Source organism: Apus apus, chromosome 16 (genome assembly GCF_020740795.1).
Source record: "Apus apus isolate bApuApu2 chromosome 16, bApuApu2.pri.cur, whole genome shotgun sequence".
NCBI classification, from domain to species: Eukaryota; Metazoa; Chordata; class Aves; order Apodiformes; family Apodidae; genus Apus; species Apus apus.
This window is the reverse complement of record NC_067297.1, coordinates 11,659,643-11,682,599: the sequence shown is the minus strand read 5'-3', so window position 1 is coordinate 11,682,599 and position 22,957 is coordinate 11,659,643. Positions and strand designations below refer to the sequence as shown.

Here is a 22,957-nt window from a genome sequence, read left to right as displayed (position 1 = left end):
AGGGAAAATTGTAGTGTTTCTTCCCCTACTGTTACACACAATGCAATGATTTGAAGCCCAAAAGATTTTCTCTCTAAATATCCTATTCAAATCTGTAAGATGGAAATCTATTTAAATATAACATTTTAATCTTGCTTTTGCATTTGAACCTTTAAATGCTTTTCCAGGAAAGCATCTCATTAGTCCTTTTAGCAATTCTGCCATACTCATCTGCAAGTAAACAAGAATCCTCATATTACCCTCTGTTTTTAACAGGATTAATTATATCTACATAGTGGTTTTTAACCCACTATACACCTACTCTGATTGAGTCTTACTATTTTTTAAATGTTATCATTGACTCCTCATCAAGTGCACCGGGATTCCTCAACATCCATTCTACATTTCTCTAGATGCTGGATATGCTAGGAAACATCCTCCCAGAAGGAACATCCATCATAAACTACACTTAAGTAAATAACTTTTAAAACATGGAGTAGGCCCAGAGTCCTGCTCTGTTCCACAGGTTTTGCAGAGCAGAGCAGTTTTCAGAACCAGCCAGGGCCTGGACCCACAGTTTCAGAAAGAGTTGCAGTGTTGGGCTGGGTTTTACTGTGGGGGCAACCTTGAAATCCTCACTGGGCAGCTGTGCAGAACAGGAGGAGCAGCTGCAAAACCTCTTCCATTTCAGAAAATCAACCTTCCTACCTGCTTTATACTTTCTTTCAGGGTTGAGGTTTGTTTTTGGTTTTTTCCTTTCTTGTAGATGACGGAAGGATGACAAAACTTATTTTCAGTGACATCAAGTCTGAAACAATCCCTCCAAACCAAAGGACAGAGCTCTCTACACACTTGCTAACAGCACTGAAATCAAAACTGCTTGAAAGCAAAACCATTTCTGCACAACAGAAACTGAAAGCACTGCCTTTGGAAAAACCTACACAGCAGCGTTTTCTCTACAGTAAACACTGAAAGTAACAGATAATTAATGTAGTCTAGAATAGTGGGATGTATTTATAACACTTGTTTCTGGAGTAAGCATACAAAATTCACCTTGACTGTGTTACCAAGTCATCACTTTTTAAAGTCACTGCAGCTTGCAGGGGCCTCACTGATGCCATTCTTATTTTTAGGTGTTAGAACAGACTACCAATGCAAAATTTAAACTTAATAATTGTCTGGTTTTAAGCCTCTTTTTTAACCCAGTCTGCATTTCAGAAACATTTTATGATACCTGGTAATCAAATACACAGTTAAAACAGCTTCTGTTTTAAAATTATTCTACTGAAGTGTGGGAGACTTCAGCATTATTAAAGAAGGAACACATTTGTCCAAAGCAAACCACAAGGAAAAAAACCACCCAGCAAAAACACCAAGATAATGCACGAGTTCCCAAAAAGCTAAAACATTTTATTACGGTTAGTTTGAACATTACAAACTTCTTCCCTTCCTCAAAAAGCTTTCAGGGAAGTATCTCTCCAAGGAAGTCTCTGGGCATCTGAGCAGCTCAGAACCAAACCTGAGCAAAGCCCACTCAGGTTTTGGAGCAAGACCAGGAATAGGAGAGCAGACCACAGCTAAGCTAGACAGGTTCACATGCAAACACATTTTGCAAGGAGGAGGTGCCAGCCAGCAGGTAGTAAGCAGCTCATTTTAGCCTAAGAATACCACATTACAGTAACAGAACTGGCATTTACCTTTCCACCGAGGGCGATTAATTACAAGATGCTTTCTGCTGGCTTCTGAAAGCTTCTCTGCTTAACTGATGGATTGCAGCTCCACTCTATTTGTCCTTCCTTCTAAGAGGCGTCATGACTAAAACATTTTACATCGGTGGGATGGGCAGGGCTCCCACTTCAGTTACCCGAACAAACACACTTGGGGATGACCACAGAGCAGAACCTCCTGGCCTCAGGCCCAACATGAGTCTTGTTGGGCAAAGGCAGTAGAAAGTGAGATCCTCAAGCTGCTCCTGCAAAGTCAGAGACAGACAGGACTACCTCACAGAGCTAAATGGTTCCTAGCAAACATCACAGCTGTTTTAGCTCAGCCTACTGCTTTTGCACCACCTGCATTAATAAATACTAAGCCCCAACATGGGTCAGCTGTGGTCAAACATGGCATGGCCCTCGTTTGGAGAATCACTCTCAGACCACAGCCAGGCAGAAGAGACCTTTATCCTCAGAGGTGTTTTCTGTTCTTTTGTCAGTCAGTCATCCTAAAACAATAAGGAGATATAAGTGAGCAACTAAAAAGCAACAAACCAGAGAGAAGTAAGTCCCAAAGAACTCTGTAATCAGAGGAACAAGCTCCAGGATGTGCCAGGAAATTAATCAACATGCAAGACAAATGCAGCAGTTAACTAGAAAATACGAGCAGCTCAGAAAGGCCCTGAGAGCATTTTCCTCTGTCTGATGCTTGTAGCATCTGGACCCTCGGAAGGGCCTCTGGGGCTGTGTTCCCTAAGGAGCACGGGGTCCTGGCCCTACTGTAAGCAGCCAGACCCAAGGGAACAGGAGAGAAAGCAAAAACAAACTGTTTTTGGAAAGCTCTGGACCCTGCTGTAGCTATTATGGCCTTTTCACTTGCAAAGCCCTCTCCTGCCTTTCTTAAAAGTCATTATTGCCTTACATGAAATGGGTCAATGGTTACAACCCATCACACTGATTAGGCTGCACAGAAAAAAAACATTAAGAAAGCCTACACTCTATGTGCACCCTTACAAAGTATTTGTGAACTTCACATCAGTCTCTTTTAACATCAGACAGAGGTCACCTGTTCCCCTGGTCCTCCAGGACACTTCACCCTCCTGAACAGAGGATGAGCTCCTGCCTCCACAGCGGGATCCCAAAACCTGTGAACAGCTCCACACTGCCATGGTATTTTGAGGTGGGCATTTTGAGTTGGGCAGTTCCAAATTCAGATTTTTAAAAGCAGCTTTTATAAGCATCTATTTAGAGTCAAGTTGCAAACTCTCCTCTGAGAGAAGTCTAACCTACGAGATTTTTATTCCAGGAGCACAAAAGTGGAGGCAGGAGGAGGAAAAACAAGAAAAAGCTTCTTGTGGGTTCAGCACCTGTGTGTGCTAAAGGCACTTCATGTTTTATGCATGAACTGCTATCACCCACGTGAAGATTTCTATGTGAATCAGCCAGACAGGGTCTCTACAACCTGCTTTTAGGTGGACCTTTTTTTCCAAAAATTATTTTAATTCAACTATCTGGTTTATATTACTTTCCAGTCATTTCTAGCTAGGTGTATTTCAAGCAGTAAACTCCACAGCTTCCACCTTGCCCCTTCCCACATAAATGTGGCAATTAGCACAGAAAAATTAGTCAACTATGCAGTATTTCACCTTAAATAAAGCAGCCCAAGAAATAGCACACCACTTCATCTGTACTTGACAGCCAGGGAAGAAACACTGTGTCTCAGAAACATGCTTAGAGAGAGTTTGAAATCCATTCACAGAACTTAATGGAAGCCTGTCCTTGTCAACGAAACTCACAATCCATAATCATGCTCAGTACTGTGCTTTTATTCTCTGTTTTATCAAAGCTCATCTGCTGATCAATGAGGAGTCCCATGGAATAGCACTTTGAATTTCAATGTCAACACAGCAGTACTGTGATAATGATCGAAAATATTTACATATTACCTCATTGATCATGGGGTGTTCTTTCCCAACCATCTGGCTACTGGGCACTACTCTTTTTTTATACATTTTATTTTCTTTTTAGGGCTTTAAATAGTTGCAAAGCAGATTATTCGAACATCTTTACAGACAGCAGCCAGCATTCCACCTGAATCATGTTCTCCTGTTATTTTTAACCCAGAACATTAGCTAGAGCATTAATCAATTTCATCCCATCTCAGGGAGGGGGAAAACAAAAACCCTCTTAACAAGGGCAAAACCAAAAAAAACCCCACAAAACCAAAACTACAAACACCTGCTCCATGCTTACCAAAATGATATGCCAATTCAGCTACAAGGTCTTATTTTTAATGTGACTCAAGGGTGTCACCGCTTTGACAACAGATGAGTCAAATGGAAATATGTCACTCATTCTGCACGTGCTGCCAGCCTCGAGATAAAGAAACCTTCTCCCTGTAAGGGCTGTTTTTTCCACCTCCAGATGGAATACCTCTGATCAGGGCAGTGCTGAGCCCCTGGGCTCTGTAACTATGTGCCTGGGTTTATCCTGCCCTTAGGAACTGCTCAAGCCACCCAGGTTCTGCAGCTGGTGCCCTGCACACTGCGAGGAGAGAGCTTAAACAAGCACCAATTAGTGTTCCTTGCCTTGTGCCCAGGCTGTCATCTCCAGCAGGCTGGACATGCCTCACCTGTCCAGAGATACCCACCTGGGCTACATGAAGCAAGAAACTGTGGTGACAACCAGGGATTTCACCTCCAGAAAACTCAAACAAAAGCAAAAAGCACCTCTCTGCAAGGTGCTCTGAGCACCAACACCATGTACTCCCCCAGCACAGCACAAGCAGCTTTAATTAACTCTTGCCTAGCTGATCCCAGGTTTCCACCAAAAAAAAAAATTTTTTTTGAAATATTATCTGCATATATTCTTTTAGAATGTTGAACAGCAAGTTAAGTAAAATATGCAGGAAAGACTGACGTCTGTGAGACCTACAAGTTTGCTGCAAGAGACCTCTGCAGAACACTCGACAGGAATATTAAAAAGTAGGTTCTTGAACTGTTGTCAAGCTGATTTCAAGGGGGTTTTTTGGTGGCTCCAAATCTGTTTATAATCAGAAACTGACTTTCCTAGCCACTGGTGCCATAAATTTGATTTAGAATATAGAACCAAAATTCAAAAATAAAACCAAATTTAGAATGGGACATCTGAAAGTCAAATTATACTCTGCCTTTAAACCAGGAATAAAGATAGTCTCTCAACACAGTTTGGCTGAGCATTTTTGGTAACGGTGTTACCTTAAACTTTCTTACCTCTTTTTTTGAATTCTACTTTGAGAACAAGGAATAAAACAACTTCTGTCAGCAAAATGACAGAGAGCAGGGGGGAAAAAATGTGCTCTAACATATCTACCTTTAATATAGATGCTGCATTAGGCAATTAAATCTCCCCTCTATATCAAGCTCCCTTTTCTCCTGGAGCAATGGTGTGGAGGAGGACAGAAGACGACACTCCCCTAACTTCTCTCTGCCTAGACAACCCAGATGTTTTTGCAGGCACGGTGCAGTAGATCTGGCCACCTTGCATGCACAGCCCAGGAGAATCGAGTGTTGGCCTGGAAGACACAGCAAAACCGGAGACAGAAAACACTGGGATTTTTACTGTCTCTTCTACCGAGTTGTGACCTGCAACATTCTGGATGTCTGCTGCTGATTTACCCGTGTTTAAAACAGAAGCAATCTTCCACCTTTGCTTCCAAAGAACATCAGCCATGGAGAGTGCTACCAAGGAGAGGAGAAGAGCAGAGTAAAAGCAAACGAGAGGCCTTCCTCCCCCTGTTGTTCCTGTTCACAAAATATCTCCATACTTGTATCCTGAACTCCCCCTCCAGTTTCAGTTTGCAGTTAACTCTGCATTCTGCTGGAGATAACACATTTAGCTTGCAGCATGTTTAGGCTAGAACACCCTCTGAGAGCAATGCCAGGTCACCGAGCCCACAGAGGGAAGCATTTCCAGCTGCAGAGACTGGCTAGAAGGTAACTGACAGAAATATGAGGCTCCATCTCTCCACCACCCTGAAGAAATCAACCTACTCAGTGAAGGAGACAACTAAACAGCTTGGCAACGCCTACAGCTGGTGCTCAACCTCAGATCCAGCAAAAAAAAGATGTAAATATTTAGATTTAAATTTCATCTGATATGATAAATATGTCTATTTCCTTCTTTTTTTTAAAAAAAAGAAGTAGCTTTAAAATAGGTGAGCCACCCACATAGAAAATGATTCTATGGTGTTTCTACCTTTAGGAGGAAGTTCTTTAAGTTCTTGAAACAAGCTACAATCACAAGTGAAGTTATTCCCACGGAGTTGTCTTCTGACATACATAAAACATAATTACACCACATCTACATATAAATACATACCTAAAATTGTTTTGCTGTTCATTGCAAACATCTAGTAGCTGATGGCAGCACATTATTTTTTACCTATTAAGAAAAAGGGTTTCCTATGTTAACTCTGACTCCAACCCAAATCATCTGGAAGAAGCCTCAAAATGATCCTCTAAGTCCAGAACCAGTATCCTTACCAGCAGCCCACAAAGGACACAGCAACACTGCTGTTGACCAGGGGTGTGCTATAAAAACCTGAAATCCTTCCATAACCTTTTCAAGCACGTAATGGAATTAAGGCCCCACTACACATCCACAGGTAAGTCATGCAAACATCAAACTTCTTTGCAGCTGGAGATAACGTGGCCTCACCCCTAAAGCACCAAGATATGCTCAAGGGCTCAACGTGATTACGTGCTCCCACCCTCCCAATTAGTGATTGTGCCGTTAAAGAGAAACGCCTTCTCAGGTCGTTGCTCTGTGGGTTAAGCCAGCTAATATGCTTGAATTAGTGTCGCAAAGCTCAGGGATCGTTATGTAAGTGCCAGCAATCCAAACAAATCAGAGACAGCTTCCCTGACAAGAACCGCGCTGCGATGACGAATTACAAAACTTGCAGCTGTTCCTTGCTATTTATTATCTCTTCCAAGTCCTCCAAGTTACAGCGCAAGGATCAGATGTGCCTTCCCAACTAGGAGCCAACTAGTTTCTTTACTGAGTTGTCCAGACCTCTGCTCTCCCCCAACCCATAACAAGACTATAAAAACTGGTGGAAAAAAAAACAGATAGAAACCCCAGTATCTCCAACAGGAGACTGAGCTGCTTAAAGGATCAGAAAAAGATGAGTGGCAAACCACTTGCCCTCATTGCATCGAGGGAGTCTCTCCAGCTCACCTGAGCTCAACTGCTTTCCTGGAGAAGAAAGTTTAAAGTTCTTGCTCACAACATCAGAGGACTCACCAATCTCAGCCGCCCAAACACCATGAATCAGGACTGTAAAAGCTGTGCAGAGTCCTCGCTAGCCAAGATACTCAGTGCTGAGGGCTGGGTCTTTTCTTGAAAAAACCTTGAGGTCCACAGGGATGTAGTAGCTCTTCCGATCTGTCTGAGCAAGATTTTCTGGAGGTTGTTTAAAAGCCAGAAGAAAAATGTCAAGTCCTCAACCACTAGCTCTGTAAGGAGAAGGCGATAATCAGCCTCTGCTGCAAGGGGCTGTTGGAAGATCCAGCCACAGCTCAGAGTGCCCACGCTCCTACCCGGGGAGCTGCCTCCTGCCCAGCACACTCCTTAATCAGCAGAGGTGTTTGCTTTCCTCCCTGCCCTCCGTGGCACTGCAGCTGCAGAGTCAGAGCACTGGTATGTGCCCTCCTGCCAGGCAGCAGCTAGGACACAGGAGCAATGACCCCGACACCTTCACTCCTGAACTCCAGAGCACCCTGCCAGGGCTGGCGCCTTCCCTGTAGCTTTCCACACCGTTCACTGACCTGGGCTGCATCAGCCACCAAACCCAAGGGAATTATATCCTTGTTACCTCACATGTGGAAGCCCACATGAAGGAGATGCTCGTTTTCCCCTCAGTAGGAGGCACCAAGTTTCCCCTCCTGGATGGTCTTTCATGGCAAAGCCAGCACCTTCTTGCTGGGACCTCCTCTGATGTGCCCAAGCTCTCCACGGCAGGTTTTAGCCCTATCCTTATTAGAGTTCTTCCTGCTCTTTCATGGCAAATCCTGCAGCCCCCAGCACATATACTCAATAACTATTTTTCTTCACTTGTCTAAGCAGCCTCTTGTTTCTTCTCCCCTCTGGAGCTTGACCCTGTGTCAAACCCAGCTGGGAACGGGTGCAGGACAGTGGGAAGCAGCTCTGTCTCCAGACACTGCCCTCTCCCAGGAGGTCCCCTGCACCCCCACAGCAACAATTCAAAAAGAAAGAAGCCGGTACGAAAAAAGGTATCCAAGTTCCCCAGTGGGATTTACTGAAGAGTTTTGACATTAACTTCTAGGGACTTTTTTTTTTTTTTTAAATCTGCCCATTGACTTGGCATCATGCTGATTAAAACTCCCTGAAGTGACAGGATCTGAATTAGCTCAATGCTAAATTGTTTTGTTCTTCTCACATTAAGGACTTATAAATATCATTTATTACTTTGCTCATGTAAAATTCCATGGGACTCTTGGCACAGACACCACGACTAGAGAAGCCATGTTCCCTTTCAGTCCAGGGGTGAGTTCACCCAGACCCCTCTGCCCCAGGACAATATTGTGGCACTTGGATTTCCTCCACTACCCAGGAAACAAAAGTACAAATAAATTGGGGGGGGGTTTATTCCCTCACTTATTACCCATTTCCATTCACACTGGACACTACAGAATATTTTTGTCTATGTTTTCAGGCTCAAAATTAGAATTAGACATATCTTACTAATTTGGGGAGATAAAATGAAATATTAATACCCTAGGTTAGCCAGCTTTAAAATTAAATTTAAAAGCACCTTCACCATTTAAAGAAACTGGCTATCAAGAAAACCATAGGTTTTAGATGTTGCATTTTCCTTCTAAGAAAATAAAGCGAGGAAAGACACTGATGCCTTTTCCTCCCGTCTCCTAAAAATGAGGCATGTCTCTTAAATAAGAGGAAGCCTAAAAGAAAAACATCATGAGAAAAAAAAGAAGTTTCTCAGTGATTGTGCAGTCCTAGAACAAGACATTACCATGAATATGCATGAATGGCATGAGTCAAACTACCCTCAGGAGTCAGCATCAGCTTTCACTTGCCATTTTCTGAAGCCTTCCAGCCAGGCTGCCAAGACAGCAACTGAATGACAAGGTTTTTATTTGAATGTAGGGAGGAGATTAATGCTGGTTTAGACTAATTGGAGGAACCTTCTTTAAATTAGCTTGCTTGAAGGATATGCTCCCTCTTTATTTGACCAGCTTGCAGAGGCAGTAACAACTTGTGAATAAGAAGAGGCTATTTATTTCAATTCAAAACCCCTTAGCACCACTGTCAGCTGTAATTTCTGAGAATTGCTATTAAAAAATAAATACATCAGGACAAGGTCTTCTCAAACTGGTTGCTGTCAACTCAAACGAGAAGTTAGATAAAACTCCCACGTGCCAGATGGCAAAACCACAATAAATGCTTGGGCTGTTAGATGCACAACAAATGCATTGAAATACACCATGAAAAGCAAACCCAAAATAGAAAGGATATTTTCATAAGAAATTATCATTTTGGGGAAAGATCCTTGTTAAGTTCATCAGATTTGAAAGTCATACGTTGAGGGCTTTCTACTTCCCTCACCACTTCACATAAGCACGAAAAACAACTAACAGTTTTAGCAGTTATGCTGGACTAAGGGCTACCATCAGCACAAGCCCTGGAGTTCCCTATTTAGTCATCACAACTTTTTCTGCCAAGTTACTTAAAAAAATATTGTTAAAGGATACCAGGGAATTGTTTACTCAAACCATTACTGTTTCCCGAACATAGATGCAAGAAAAAGTTATATTAAGAAGATAAACAGCTGCTACTGTATGCTGTTTAAATGGTAACAAAAGCATCTAAGGGCCATAAAGGGAATAGTAAGGGAATTAAAAAACATTTTTATGCATGAAGATGACTAACATCCGTACATTCATTAAAGTGGTATCAACCATGCTTTTAATTAAAAGTTAGTGACAGAAACTTAAATATGATTAATGAAACCTCGCAGCCTACCAGAGGTCTGCTCTGTCAAAAGCAAAAAGCACAACAAGCTGTGCTCCCAGCCCTTGCTTGCTCGTTTCTCTTTCCCCCTCAGAGATGCTGCCACAATCAGAACACACGGCAAGGACCACAAAGCAGCATTCCTGTGAAAAACAGCAAGCCAGGACAAGTCTGCAACTGTGCTTTCATGCTTGGCCATTCTTTATTTTGTGTACCCTGAGGAGGTGTTTCAATTACCAAGCAGGCCAGACGACGAGCTGGTTACCTGTCAGACTAACCAGCTCTACAGTGATCTATCAACCACCACAGGCACCAGGTCTGCCAAAGGCCAGGAGAAAGGCTGCCCTACACGCAGCAGTCTCCTGTTCAACAGCAGAAAAAGTCACTCAGAAGCCAGCACTGAACTCCCTAACGCAGCCGCTCACCTGGTGTGACCGAGGAGCACGACACAGCCACCACAGAAATAAACTAGCACGAGCAAAACGATGTGGGCACGGAATCAGTATGGAATCGGGGGATAAGGAGTCCTACAGGCCACAGGTATTTTGATATGCAATCAAACCACCTCCTGTTTAAGCCCCGATGTCTGTGAAGACTCATCTGCTACCACTCTCCTGTTGAACTGTTGTCATGTACAGAGCTGAGCACATACAGATTATGTCTTCAAAGATATTTTTTGGCATCGTATTACCCACTTAGTTGCTTCCAGACACACAGACCACGCTGAAAATGGAAGTGCTCTCTTCAGAACAGGTACTAACACAGGAAGAAACTTTTTGGGGTTTCGCTTATATACAGAATTCAAATAAACTTTGCCTCAGTCATGGCATTTCAACATAAAATGTGACAGGACTGAACTGCGTGGCTGATTGAGCAGGGTGCTAAACTGAGGGGTTCTCTGTTCCTGGCTCTGCTAATGATGCACCTCAGTGCACTCTGTCCTTCAACTTTTTCAGTCAAGTGAGAAAAGTTGTGGAGGGGGTGGAGGACACGATTTAACCCTCCCACAGCTGCACAAAAAGCTAAAGCTGTTCCTGCTGTAGCCTGCTGCCACGGGACAGCAGCACACTCCAGAATGGAGATGGGGGTTGTCTGAGGGCACCAGGCTGAGCAGGCCCCTTCCATCAAGTGATGGGAGAGGTCTGGAGAAGGGACCACCGGGCCCAGCAGCGAGGATCCCCTCTTGTAGCCCACCATCCAGATAAGGAGCAGGCACTCTGCTCGTTCCGAGGGGAAGACGCTCTCTCCCTCCTGCGCTCCCCATCACCTCAGGAGCACGGTTAGCTCCCAGTCAGCCACCCGGCAGGTAACTGACCACAGGAGGTTCTCGAGCCCCGAAAGCCCCCAGGGTCCTTCCTCAGCCGCGATCAAAGGCGTTTCTGCGGCTGTGAGGCGGCTGCAGGTCTCTCCCCTCTGCTCCTACCTCAGGCAGGGCAGCCAACCCCAGGCAGAGCCTTCACCCCTCCTCAGGCCAGGCCCTGCCCGAGGCGCTCAGAGGCCACCGCCTTCCCCACCGCGTACCTCTGCCGAAGCCAAAATTCATGGAAATCCAAGCCTGAGAGCTGAGGTAACGGAGGAACAAGGGCGGGGAGCTGGGATGAAGGCTCTCCCGCGGGCAGGCTCTGCTCCGGCCTCCCGCTCCGGTGCTCGAAGGCAGCCCGAGCAGCTCCCGGCAGCCGCACGCTCCCTCCAGCACCGCCTGCCCAGAACGCTGCTGCTGCCGGAGCGTGCCCGTCCCCGGCCGCCGGACACCGGCACCGCGACCCAGGGCTGAGGAGAAAGATGTTCGATGCCTACAGCAACCCGCCAGCACCGACACAAAGGAACAGCGGGGGGCCGGGGGCTGTAACACCAGCACACCTCCCGAGTACACCAGGGGTACGTTAGAGCAAGGCTCTGGGTCCTTCGTTATTTCGTGTGCAATAACCGGGAGCCAGGGCAGCGTCCTGCGATGGCTGCAGCGCCCGCCGGCGCAGGGGACTTGTCCCTCCCTGTTCATCTACTCCTCTATTCGGGAAACTTTCACCACCGACGCATCCCGCTAGCGGGGACGAGACAGCCCGATCCCGCTCAGGCCGGACCCACCGGGCACCCTCCGCCGCCCGGCCCGCCGGGGCCGCTCCTCCTTCGTCGCCCGCCCAGGCCCCTGGGAAGGGCCCGCCGAGCAGCCCCGGCCCCTCGGGGGAGACTGAAACCGCCCCGCGGGCCCGGCCTCCCCGCCTCGCCCTCCCTCCGGGTCCTCCGCCGGTCCCAGCCCCGCCGAGGCACGGCGGGTGCAGCCCGGGGACCCGCCAGGTGCCGGGGCCCGCCCCGCCGCCCCCCGCGCGTCCCCCCGGCACGCACCGGCTGCTCCCGGCGCAGCGGCCGCGGCTCCTGCTGCTGATGCCGCCGCGGTTCGGCGGCTGCCGCTGCCTACGAGTCGCTGCCTACCGGCATGCCCGCGCTCCGCTGGCATAATCCCCGGCGAGGCTGGGCCGGGCGCGGGCTGCTCCTTGCCCGCCGGCTCTGCCGCGGCGCGGGGACGGCGGAGGCGGGGGGAGGCGAGGCGGGCGGGCCGCCGCTGCAGCTCCGCGCTGCGGGAGGGGGGGGGGGGGGGGGGGGGGGCGGGGGGAAGAGAAGAGGGCAAGGCCAAGTGCCTGGGCGCCGGCGCTGCCCCTGCCCTGCCGCGGCCCAGCCAGCTCTGTCCCCCCGCCCCAGCCCTGTCCCCGCCGCGGGAGCCGCCGCTTCCTTCCCCGCGCCGGGCCCGGCGGGCGCTGCCGCGCGGCGGGCGGGACGGGGGCGCCCCCTGCGGGCGGCGGCGGGAGCGGCGCGTTCCCCGCACGTTCCCCGCACGGGGCCGCGGCCCGGCCTGCCCGCACCCCGCGCGGTGCCGGCAGCGAGAACTAGCGGTTACGGAGCCAGCCCCGGTCTCTGAGCCTGCCCTGTGGCAGCGCCGGTTACTTCTGTACCGTTAGTCTCCGCACAAAGTGTGTGTGGCGGGGGATAAATAAAAAAATCACTAAAGCTTTAGCAATCACTTCAGAAAAACCCCCAGCAACCTCACCGAGAGCCGCTTCCCCTCCCTGCTCTCTCCCGGGTTCCTCACCCCCCGGGGGTTACCTGTGCAGCCCCCCCAGTGCCAGCCCGGGCTGCAGAATAAACCCCTTTGCTCTGTGAGCTGCGGTTCCAGGCTGCCCTACAGGTCGTTTTGGAGGCAGGTCGTACCTGAAGCTACCCCTGGTACAAGGACTTTATTTTTTTATTTGGTTTTTAGAGATGTGGACAAATAGAAAATTTATTTCCCAAAGGTTCAATCTCAGAGCACTAATGTTTATTATCGTAGAGAAAACCATGCAGGGGAGCCTTGTGCAAGGGCAGTCTGAGACAGAACAAAGCCAGGAGAGCTGAAAAGGTGATAAATGCCAACCCAGGTGAGGTGACAGGTGGAAGAAGGCAAGAGGAAGATTAAAGTCCTCCTTAGAGGAAGCTTAAGCTTCTGGTTCTCTGGAAGTCCTTATTCGTCCCGCAGCTGCCTAACAAGGTAATTTGCCCGTGGTACGGGGAAGAATTTTGAGAATGATTGAAAGACAGTAGAGTCCAGCAAAGTGCACACTGAGTGCAGCCGCGTTTTCCCCAGTAAACAGGCCCTCCCTGTGCCCCACTTTCTGCTGCTGCGGGTCTGCGTGTGAGCACTGAGCGTTCAGGCCTCCCACTGATCTCATCTGGAACTGCAGATCCTCTGCCCTCTGAAGAAATCAGGTGGAAGGCACCATATGGGGAACAGGTCACCCCAAGCCAGACCTCTATTTAAAAAGGTTGTCCTAGAAGTTTACCAAGAAAAAAACTTCTCTTTCCCCCCCCACTCCCTTCAGTGTTATAATAGAACAGAAATAGTCTAAAGAGCTCCAACAGATGGAGGAGGACTTTCGATTAAAAAATAAATTCTGACTCACAATTCAGTTTGCTGGATGTAATAAAAAAAGAGTACATGAATATGAATAGCACGGGAAAGAATGGAGTGGAGATAAAGGAAAGGCAGGGAAACAGCTGAACTGATTTACCTGCTTGCTTCTAATGCCTGTCAGGAAAATTCTGTTTGGTTTTGCTGTAGTGCTGATGAAAGGAAACAAAGTCATTAGTGGACTCACGAAATTGCCCTGTGATGGATTGATGCTTTGGAAGAGCCCTGCTGGCTGAATGCTATTTCTAAAATGCACTTTTAAATTGTACCTGTTACTAACTTCAAGTGGTGGGGAAAATTCTTCGGTTCAAGAGTAGAGCTACACAAGGAAGTCAAGATTCTTTTTTTCCTCCCTCAACCCCTTCTGAGTCAAAATAAGAATATGGAATACCATCAACATTGTACATCTATTCATGCACCTCAAAGTGCATTTGAGCAAGTTATCTGCAAGCATTTAGATGGAATGTCTACATTTTAGAGTTAAGGGGGAAATGAGTAACTAACATCCTTGACTTCTCCCCACCTGTGATCTTGTATTAAAAGAACCAACAGTGCAGAAGTGGTTCCACAAAAATACTGTATTTCAAGAAGACTGTGCATGGCTAGGATGGTTCTTCATCAAGTATCTTAAAACACTGCACTCTTATTTTAGAATCAGACCTTCACAAGCTTCCTTTATGACAGCTATTCTGGCCTTATAATCACATCATTGGTGGCTAAACATCTTGGACAAGGACAGAATCTGAAACACACAATGTGATTAAAACCTACATTATCGCTGATGTAATATCCCAGAACCTCTTATTGTTCATGGGCAGGAGGAGAGAATCTAATTAAACATTTATTTAATATTAAAATACAAACTCAAATATCAATGTTGGACAGTAATTCAGCAATATGTCAGCTAGCAAATATGCATTTTTGTTTTTTTCACCAAGGAAAATGCAAGCATGTTCACAAAAACAGCTTGGATTTGGTTTGGCAACGCAGGCAAGGAGGACACTGGCACAGTCCCCAGCACAGGCTGGAATATTAAAAACCAGTAACTTCATTGAACAGTCACAGTCCTGGAGTGGAGCTGCTCTCTGGGAGCCAGGGTGGCTGCTGTCAGTCTCCTGCATCCTGTCTTTTCCCACCACAACCAGCAGCAACCAAAGCAGCACCACACACACCCCCACGTGCAGCCAGAATGCAGGTACTGCTCCCAGTTTTGTCCCAAGGAAAAATATCCATCTCATCAGGTTTCAGTTCAAAGGATTTACCAGAGAACAGCAGTTATCTTTTTAACACAACATCATTCGTGTTGCTCTTTGTATTAAACTTCAAAATGTCCCTAATATTTACATCAGATCATAAATATTTATAAAATGGTGAGGAAAACCAAGTGCAAAAGGAGAACACCATCATTTTCTGAAAACAAGCTGCCTTTTAGTTTCTTATTCTTACAAATTCAACATCACTATTTAAAAATAATTGGTATTTCTAAAAATATTACAATACAGGATAAACATTCATTTCTCAAGTGTAATAAAAATATGCTTAAAATATAGGTGGTTGTTTGAAGTACAAAATATTGCTGTTTGTAAAGGGTAACATGGTTGTAAAACTACTATTGAGGGTTTATAAAAATACAAACCAATTTGCATTTACTGAGTGCATAATTACATATTAGTGCAAAAACAAAAAACCAAAACACCCCCAAAACAAACCAAAAAAACACCAAATAAAGAAGCAGCTCTGCATTCCAGAGAGCACAGTCAGATATTTGCAGAGGTTCGTAGAACATGGAACCTTTTCAGAGTCATCCGTATTGACCCCAGATCCCTATTGATCCTCTCCAAACGATCTTCCAGGGCTTCCTGAAAGACACAGTTAGAGAAAGAAAGGAAAAAAATAAAGTTTGATTAACAGGCAACAAAAGCCAGTAATCCCTGTCAATGGAGAAAACTTCTAGTATTCCTATAGTCAACTGGCATCCTGTTGACACATTATGGAATCATGGAATGGTGAAGGTTGGAAGGGACCTTACAGATAATCGGCTTCCAACCCCTATGCTATGAGCAGGGACACCTCCCACTAGACCAGGCTGCACAAACCTCATCCAACCTGCCCTTGAACACCTCCAGGGATGGGGCAGCCAAAATCTCCCTGGGCAACCTCTTCCAGCACCTTCCTACCCTCATGGTGAAGAATTTCTTCCTGATGTCTAACCTAAATCTCCCCTCTTTCAGTTTAAAGCCATTCCCCCTTGTCCTGTCACTGCCCCCTCTGGTGAAAAGTCCTCCCCCAGCTTTCCTGGAGCCCCTTCAGGCACTGGAAGGTGCTCGAAGGTCTCCCTGGAGCCTTCTCCTCTCCAGGCTGAACAGCCCCAACTCCCTCAGCCTGTTTCCAGAGCAGAGCTGCTCCAGCCCTTGGATCATCTTTGTGGCCCTTCTCTGGCCCCTCTCCAACAGCTCCATGTCTCTCCTGTGCTGAGGGCTCCAGAGCTGGACATAACACTCCAGGGGGGTCTCACCAGAGCAGAGGGGCAGAATCACCTGCCTGGCCCTGCTGGCCACTCTTTTGCTGCAGCCCAGGACACAATTGCCCCTCTGGGCTCCAGCCCTCACTGGAAGCTCATGTCCAGCTTCTCATCTCCTCCCAGCCCAAGTCCTTCTCCTCAGGACTGCTCTCCAGACATTCTCCCCCCAGCCTGGATTTGTGCCTGGGGTTGTGCTGACCCAGGTGCAGGACCTTGCACTTGGCCTTGTTGAACTTCATGAGGCTGGGATGGGCCCACCTCTCCAGCCTGTCCAGGTCCCTCTGGGTGGCATCAACCCCACCAGACAGCTTGGTATGGTCAGCCAATGTGCTGAGGATTCACTCAGTCCCACAGCCCATGTCTCCAATAAAGATGTTGAACAGCACTGGTCCCAGTACTGGCCCCTGCTACATCAGCAGCATTCTGTTAGCACCCCAAAACTAGAGCCAGACCTGCAAACTTTTCATATCATTTTTATGTATGTGTGTGTATCTGAGGGTTGTTGGTGTTTTTTTAAAACTGTTTTGGGTATTTTTTAATTTATTTATTTTTTCCACATGATTGATGAAACTCCCCGAGATGAACTTGAAAAGAATTAAGACATACTGATCATTAGGGAGACACATTTAGGAAACAGCTGTAGTGAGTGGAAATATTGATTTACCAGAATGCACTTTCACTTTCAAACAGATCCAATGATAACCGGTCCCAGGATGACAATTTAGGAAATGCTTAAGTTAGAGGCTTCACAGAAACCTCTAAACCACAACTGTGGGAGACTTCTTTTTATTGGAAGAGCCTACAGAGCTTTCCCAAGAAGGCACTCTCTTCCACTCCACCTACACTACTGATTTTTGCCTTATTCTTTGTACTTTCAAGTAGACAAAAAACAACCAACAAAGGAAAAAAAGCCAAACTTTGCACTTTCTCCTACAGTGCAACACCCCCTCTGCAGCTGCAGGGACCTATTTCAAAGTCACTGCATTTTCTTAGGGCACTGCCTTTATCTGCCTCTTAGTGTTCCCACCCAAGCAGGCTGCTCCTGCAGTAATTCAGAGAAATTCATCCCATGTGCAAAAAATAAAATATATAAACAGTCTTATGCAGCATATACACTATGTAGAGTGTGTGTGTATATATGTATATATATATATGCATATATCTTCCTTTATATGCATACATCTACACACACAAGAGTTGTTAGTTTGTGGCAAGGGGGGCAAAAAAATCAAATGACTGCAGGGCTGATTATTCTTTCCTGAATGCCTTGCATACAAATCATGCAGACTTACACCCTTCACACAGCAATTCAGAGTGTGTTTCTAAGTAACTTGCAGTAACTTCACAAATATCTTTTGATGCAGTGAAGCCTATAGAAAATCCTTCACACAGATCCAACATCTGGCCATATTCAGGGACAATTCTCAGTGGTATGGAAAAATTCCCATAGTAATCATGCTTATTATATAGCAGAACTTTGATCTCCACTACATATTCTCAAATTGTGGAAGAGCAGCTTAAGAGAACAGTCATGTAAAAGCTTTTTCACCTGATTCAATCTTGCTTGCAAGGTCATTCTTCCTCCAGAACAAGGTATTCGACTCAATGCAGCCTCAATCTAATAACAGAAAACACTTCAGCTGTGAATTACAGTTTCAAGAGCCAACATGAGCCTCCCTAACTCATCTTGCAAAGAGAGGTGAGGGGTAGAGATGACAGATACACAGTCTTGTTCTGAAACACTGACTTGTGTTACCTTAATACTGTGCCATATGAAACTGATCCAAAAGTTAACATTCCTAAGCAGACCCCTCAAGGATCTGCCTGAAGACAGGACTCTTCCCTGCCAGAAGAACCTTCTGCCTTTGAAAGGCTGATTTACAGCACTCTCCATTAAGGGAGAAAGTCAATTCACTCCAATCCTTCCATCCACACTGCCTTTATGTAAAGATGACTCTCCTTTAATGAGGTTAGGGACAGAAAAGGACTGGAGCATGGGAAGTGGAGCAGGGAATGCTAATGGCCCATTCCCAGGCTAACAGCAGGAACTGCACGTGCATTCCAGCCATGCTCGGCCGTGACCACGTCCCTCGCCTCTCGGACAGCAATCATGTTTCATCACAACTTGAAAATAAGAAGAATCTTTGCCTGTTGCTTTTCTTGAGTCAGCTCATCAAAAAGCCTTTCTGTTTCAGCCAGAGTCTTAATCCTTGCTGTGTACTTGAAGTCTCCCTCACAAGGTAACAGCACTGGCTCATATTTTTGGGCCATGCTCCTCTCGTCCAACGCTGACACTTTCTTCATCCCAGTACTGAGGGATTCAGCACAGGAGCTGGGGCTGACCCCGGAATGCTGCCTTCCTGTCAACAAAACAGGGGCCTTTGTTTTGGAGTTGTCTGAATTTATTACATAGGACAGAAAAAGAAACTACCAACGAGAAAAACTGTGTGATCTTGGAGGTCTATCAACAGGAGAGCCACCAGCACAGCCTCGTTAGCTGGTCTTAAGCAAACTTCTCAAAAGAATGTGAAACATTTGTATGGGTCATCTTTCAACAGATCCTTCTAACACAACATATTTCTTAGTTAACAGATTACCCTGCCACGCTAATTAGAAGTTACTTTTACTGGTAAAATATTTCTAAATATCACCAAATAGATAAGTTGTCATGAAAACACTAGTCTAAGTAAACACATTAATAAAAACAAAAGCAGAACATTGTGACCAGAATTAGAAAAGTGAGAAAAGATTTGGCTCAATCAATCATAGAAAAAAATCTGAAACAACTGGTTTTATTATAGTTGGTCTTTATAGTTCTAGTTTATAGTTGCTTTTTGCTATCTGCAATGCAATGTCTAGCAGTAGGAATGTAATGGTATGACTGAGTAGGTCCAACTTAATATAGACCCTCCTGAGATGTGATTTGTGTAACCAAGTTAAGCACAGGAAAACATATTGCCCTTCTTCCTCAATGCAATTATTGTTGCTGTTGCATTGTACTTGTGCACACACATATACATAAAAATAAAATACTCTATGAATGGTACTTCTGTCTGCAGGAATAAGGCAAGATTTATAGGTTTTTTAAAAGCTGGACTTTACAGAGTGAAGTGTCAGGTTTCTATTCAAGAAGCTGTTACCAATGTGGAAGAAATTAAGGTTAAAAAAAGAGAGAATAGTTTTCCCCCAGTTTGAAATATTACCTTCTGCATCATCTAGTGAGAGAAACTGGAGCCTTTTCCTTGGATTATTGTTCTGTAAAGAAGATGTAGGACCAGCCTCCAGGTCATCTAGAAGTATATCAAATCTGCAGAGCAGGAAGCACACAATTACTTCCTAGAAGCCATGTCTCAAGCAATCCAGTATTCTCTACTTTTTCACCTTTTGGTTAAATAAACATTTTTTTTAAATGAAATTGCTTCTATCCCACAAGCATTGCAGGTCTCCTGATTATGCCCATAGTCCCATAGCCCAATACCCTCTATTTGCACACACCAAAACACCTCATCCCTGTGACTTTAAGCAGGGCAGGCTGCCATGCCCAAACACACTGAGATCCCCTGTTGACATCCTCAGGAACCAAAGTGGTGCCACACATTTCTTCTTCCTCATGCACGTGCCCTACACTTTGATCTCACAGCTAAGTATGTTCTCCAACTCTACAAGCCTTGCCAGGCAAAGATCTCTACAGAAACCACAGCGTCTAGTACAGTTAGCAGGGAGTTAAGTGTGTGTACTTTTCACATGCTTGTAGGTGCTGGGACAGGTAGGTAGATGCTCCTTTCAACTTTTATTTACATCTCCTGATAAGCAGCATGTACATCTGGACTTACTCCACAGAACAATTCTCCTAGAACTTCTTTGTCACTGATCAGTGTTGTGTCACTAACAAACCAAACACCTCACTTTGGTCACTGCTAAATACAGGAAATCATTTGATGTTTTTATTACCAGGTTTTAAAAAGTAAACTTAGCTTTGTATTCAGAAATCTTCACATGACTCATTTTCTAGGACTTGTAATGAACAAGAAACAACAGCACTAGGCCTGCATAAACACACTGCTGCTGCCATCACCATCAGAGCACAGTTGTATTCACCAGACTCGTACCTTGTCACTGTGTTTTCATTTTTGCTAAGCAAATGGCTAAATCCAGGAGAGAGGTTTTCTTTTGGAGATCGTTTTGGGCTGTATGTCACAGACACTGGTGGTGCCAACATGATTTCTCTTGTTGCTGCAAAAGATAAAAGTATCTTTAACTACCTACAACTTCACCCAAAGCACCATCTCCACTCACGTAACCAGATGCTTACATCTTAAAAGCATGCTCTCCAAAGCTGTTTATTTAAGTTAGATGAAAAGTGCATTGCAAGACAGAAAAATTAAAATAAACTTTGAAGCCTCCTGTTTTCCATGACCACAGACAGGCTATTTCCCAGACTCTCAGAATGCTCCAGAAATCCTGTCTTTATTTGTCTTTCTTCTAGAGCGGTCACTAGCATTTTCTTCTACTTTTTGAGTAGTAGAAGCCAAACTTCAGAAAAACACTTACTTGGAATATGTGGTTTCCTGTTGGAAGGGGGAAGGGAGGATGACCTCTGGCCAGAGGGGGAGCTGTAGCGTTTGGGTCTGTGTTGGTCTCTGCCTTTCTCTGGGGACCGGTTGGCAACCAACGAAGTTTCAACAAACCCAACGGTTTGACGTCGATTTGATGTTTCTGATTCAAAGGAAGAAGTTGTTCTATTAATCAATCTGTTTCAATACAAGAACTCACAAATACTCTCCTCTACTTTTATTATGCAAAGGCTGCAGTTAGTCTGCCTCATGTGAAGGTGTTTATGCTGTTCTGCTCAAGTCTCACTTCCTGCTCATTGTACTCCTGCGACGGTTAAACTGGTGCCAAAGGAAGCTCTGCAGCCCGTGTGGGAGAAGATAAATTACACTGGTTTAATGAAGAGAGAGTGGAAGGCAGGACAAAAGCATCTTTGGGGAAAGAGAGCTGGAGTACCTGCCTGACCCAAGAATATAAGCATTTAAGACTCAGTGTTTGCTAATTACAAGGCTTCCTAAATCAATGTTGTTAGAGCAGCTCAGTGCAGCCCCACAGTACACATGGCAGCTTTCTTAATAACACTGATACAAACACCATGAGAACAAAACTAAAATGGATGTGGAGCCAGCTTTGTTAAGACTCCATTAACTGTTTATAAATACCAAGATATTCTTAGAAAAAGGACCTTAATTACTCCCTAGCTTGAGACCTAACAGCAACCTTTGCATTCCCTCTACTTTAAACAAGTCACTTAGCTATATAATTTTTAATTTTGTTAGGAAAACTCCAGAAGTTTGCATGCTAAAACTGTTTTTATCCCATCATTCAAGCCTGGTGGACTTTAATGGTGACAATAACAAAAGCAAAAGACATGCAAACAAAGAAAAGCCAGTAAAGACAAGTTCAGGAAGATAAAAATAGAAGTTACTAGCTGATGGGTCTTCTTTCTCTGTCTGTGTACCCCAATCTTTAAATGCTCTTCCTTCTTCAAGTTCTTTAAAGGCTTTTATAATTGGTGCTTCTGACATCTCATTTTCTTTTTCTATTGTGTTTGTTGAAGAGTCTTCTTGTGCGGAATCTTTTTCAGGAGGAGAATGGTGCCTTAAAGAATGTGGGGCAGTGGGGGGAAAAATGAGGATCAAGATTTTTTTTTAACTTTACTTCATATATCCAAATACTAGCTGAATAAACAAACACCTAGAGAAATTCAGTTTGAGAGTTGAGTTTTGACAGCTGTCAAAACAAGGATCTTAAGGGTACTTTTTCAATGCCAGCCAAGAACCTCAAAGGCTTGTGTTTTAGCAAACTCAAGAACATAAAGGTTGAAGAGTGCGAGTTAAATTTGGCAACTTGATACGTTCTTAGAGCTAAATACATCCCAACAGAAGCTTTAGAAGCTTCTGAGAAAGGTGGCAAACTGCTGAGAAATTACAACCTAAATTACACCTGAAGGTTCAGACTGGAGGAGACCTGGAGCCAACTGCTCCAGCTCACACCCCACACAGCAGAGCACACTGTGTCCAAACCCTGAGGAGACATGGACATTAAAAAACCAGTGGTGGAAGATTTCTGGTGTTGCAAGGAAGGTTCTGCCACTTGCTTCACATCAGGACAGTGAAGGCAGAAGGCTATTTTAAGGAACTGTACAGCATCTCTAATATAACACTGAGAATTTTTTTAGAGCTCTGTTTAACAAAGACAACATTTAAAAATATTAATCTAGTCAATTCAGGATAAAACTACTTTGAGGAGAGTTCAACTTCATGTCACAGTAGAGACTGAAGGAAATCAACTCACCTAGAAGGGTTATAGGTTTCTTTTAATCTGTTGTCTTTGGGGCTTTCCTGGCCTTCCAAAGGCTGGCCAGTGAAGATGGAATATTCTGCTCCTGGTATCAACCACTTTCGCCTGCTGACATCAGGAGTTGCCACTTTGCTGTGGGAACAAAACACTTCAAGATTATCAAGAGTGCTGGAATTTTTTCCTTTTTTCTCTTGTTCAAGAAAAAAAATTAATAAAATCCAGCTATTTATTCTAGTTAAACAGAGGCAATAACAAATACACAATAAACTTGTAAGTGCTGTGGGAAAATAACTGCTTTCTAAAACGAGTTTGGAAAGTACAAATAAAATATTTTTTTAAAATTGGGTGTTGAGGTTTCAATCTAAACTACCCAATATGCTCAGAATGCAAAACCCCACAAAGATCTTCTTGTAATTTAAT

General features: G+C 45.0%; 2 protein-coding genes across 13 annotated transcripts in view; both read right to left on the bottom strand.

Annotated features, from left to right (window-relative positions):
* The window catches only part of PITPNM2 (phosphatidylinositol transfer protein membrane associated 2), a 132,054-nt gene extending 119,779 nt beyond the window's left edge, over positions 1-12,275 (bottom strand). For 3 of the 8 annotated variants that reach the window (XM_051634138.1, XM_051634143.1, XM_051634141.1), the window contains exon 1: positions 6,975-7,310. The gene's annotated coding sequence lies outside the window, so the exon portion shown is untranslated. Of the gene's footprint in view, positions 1-6,974; positions 7,312-12,065 lie in introns of those variants that run through there. The other 5 variants (XM_051634139.1, XM_051634140.1, XM_051634144.1 and 2 more) reach the window with 3 other exon arrangements.
* A 2,215-nt stretch (positions 12,276-14,490) lies between these two features.
* MPHOSPH9 (M-phase phosphoprotein 9) overlaps positions 14,491-22,957 on the bottom strand; it is a 31,883-nt gene continuing 23,416 nt past the window's right edge. For 4 of the 5 annotated variants that reach the window (XM_051634146.1, XM_051634148.1, XM_051634147.1 and 1 more), the window contains 8 exons: positions 22,532-22,669; positions 21,663-21,835; positions 20,735-20,899; positions 20,293-20,416; positions 19,387-19,490; positions 18,332-18,543; positions 17,733-17,801; positions 14,491-15,521 (listed from right to left, as the gene is read on the bottom strand). In XM_051634146.1, the coding sequence (XP_051490106.1) occupies positions 15,420-15,521; positions 17,733-17,801; positions 18,332-18,543; positions 19,387-19,490; positions 20,293-20,416; positions 20,735-20,899; positions 21,663-21,835; positions 22,532-22,669 (1,087 nt within the window). In that variant the 3' untranslated portion in view covers positions 14,491-15,419. Of the gene's footprint in view, positions 15,522-17,731; positions 17,802-18,331; positions 18,544-19,386; positions 19,491-20,292; positions 20,417-20,734; positions 20,900-21,662; positions 21,836-22,531; positions 22,670-22,957 lie in introns of those variants that run through there. The other variant, XM_051634149.1, reaches the window with a different exon arrangement.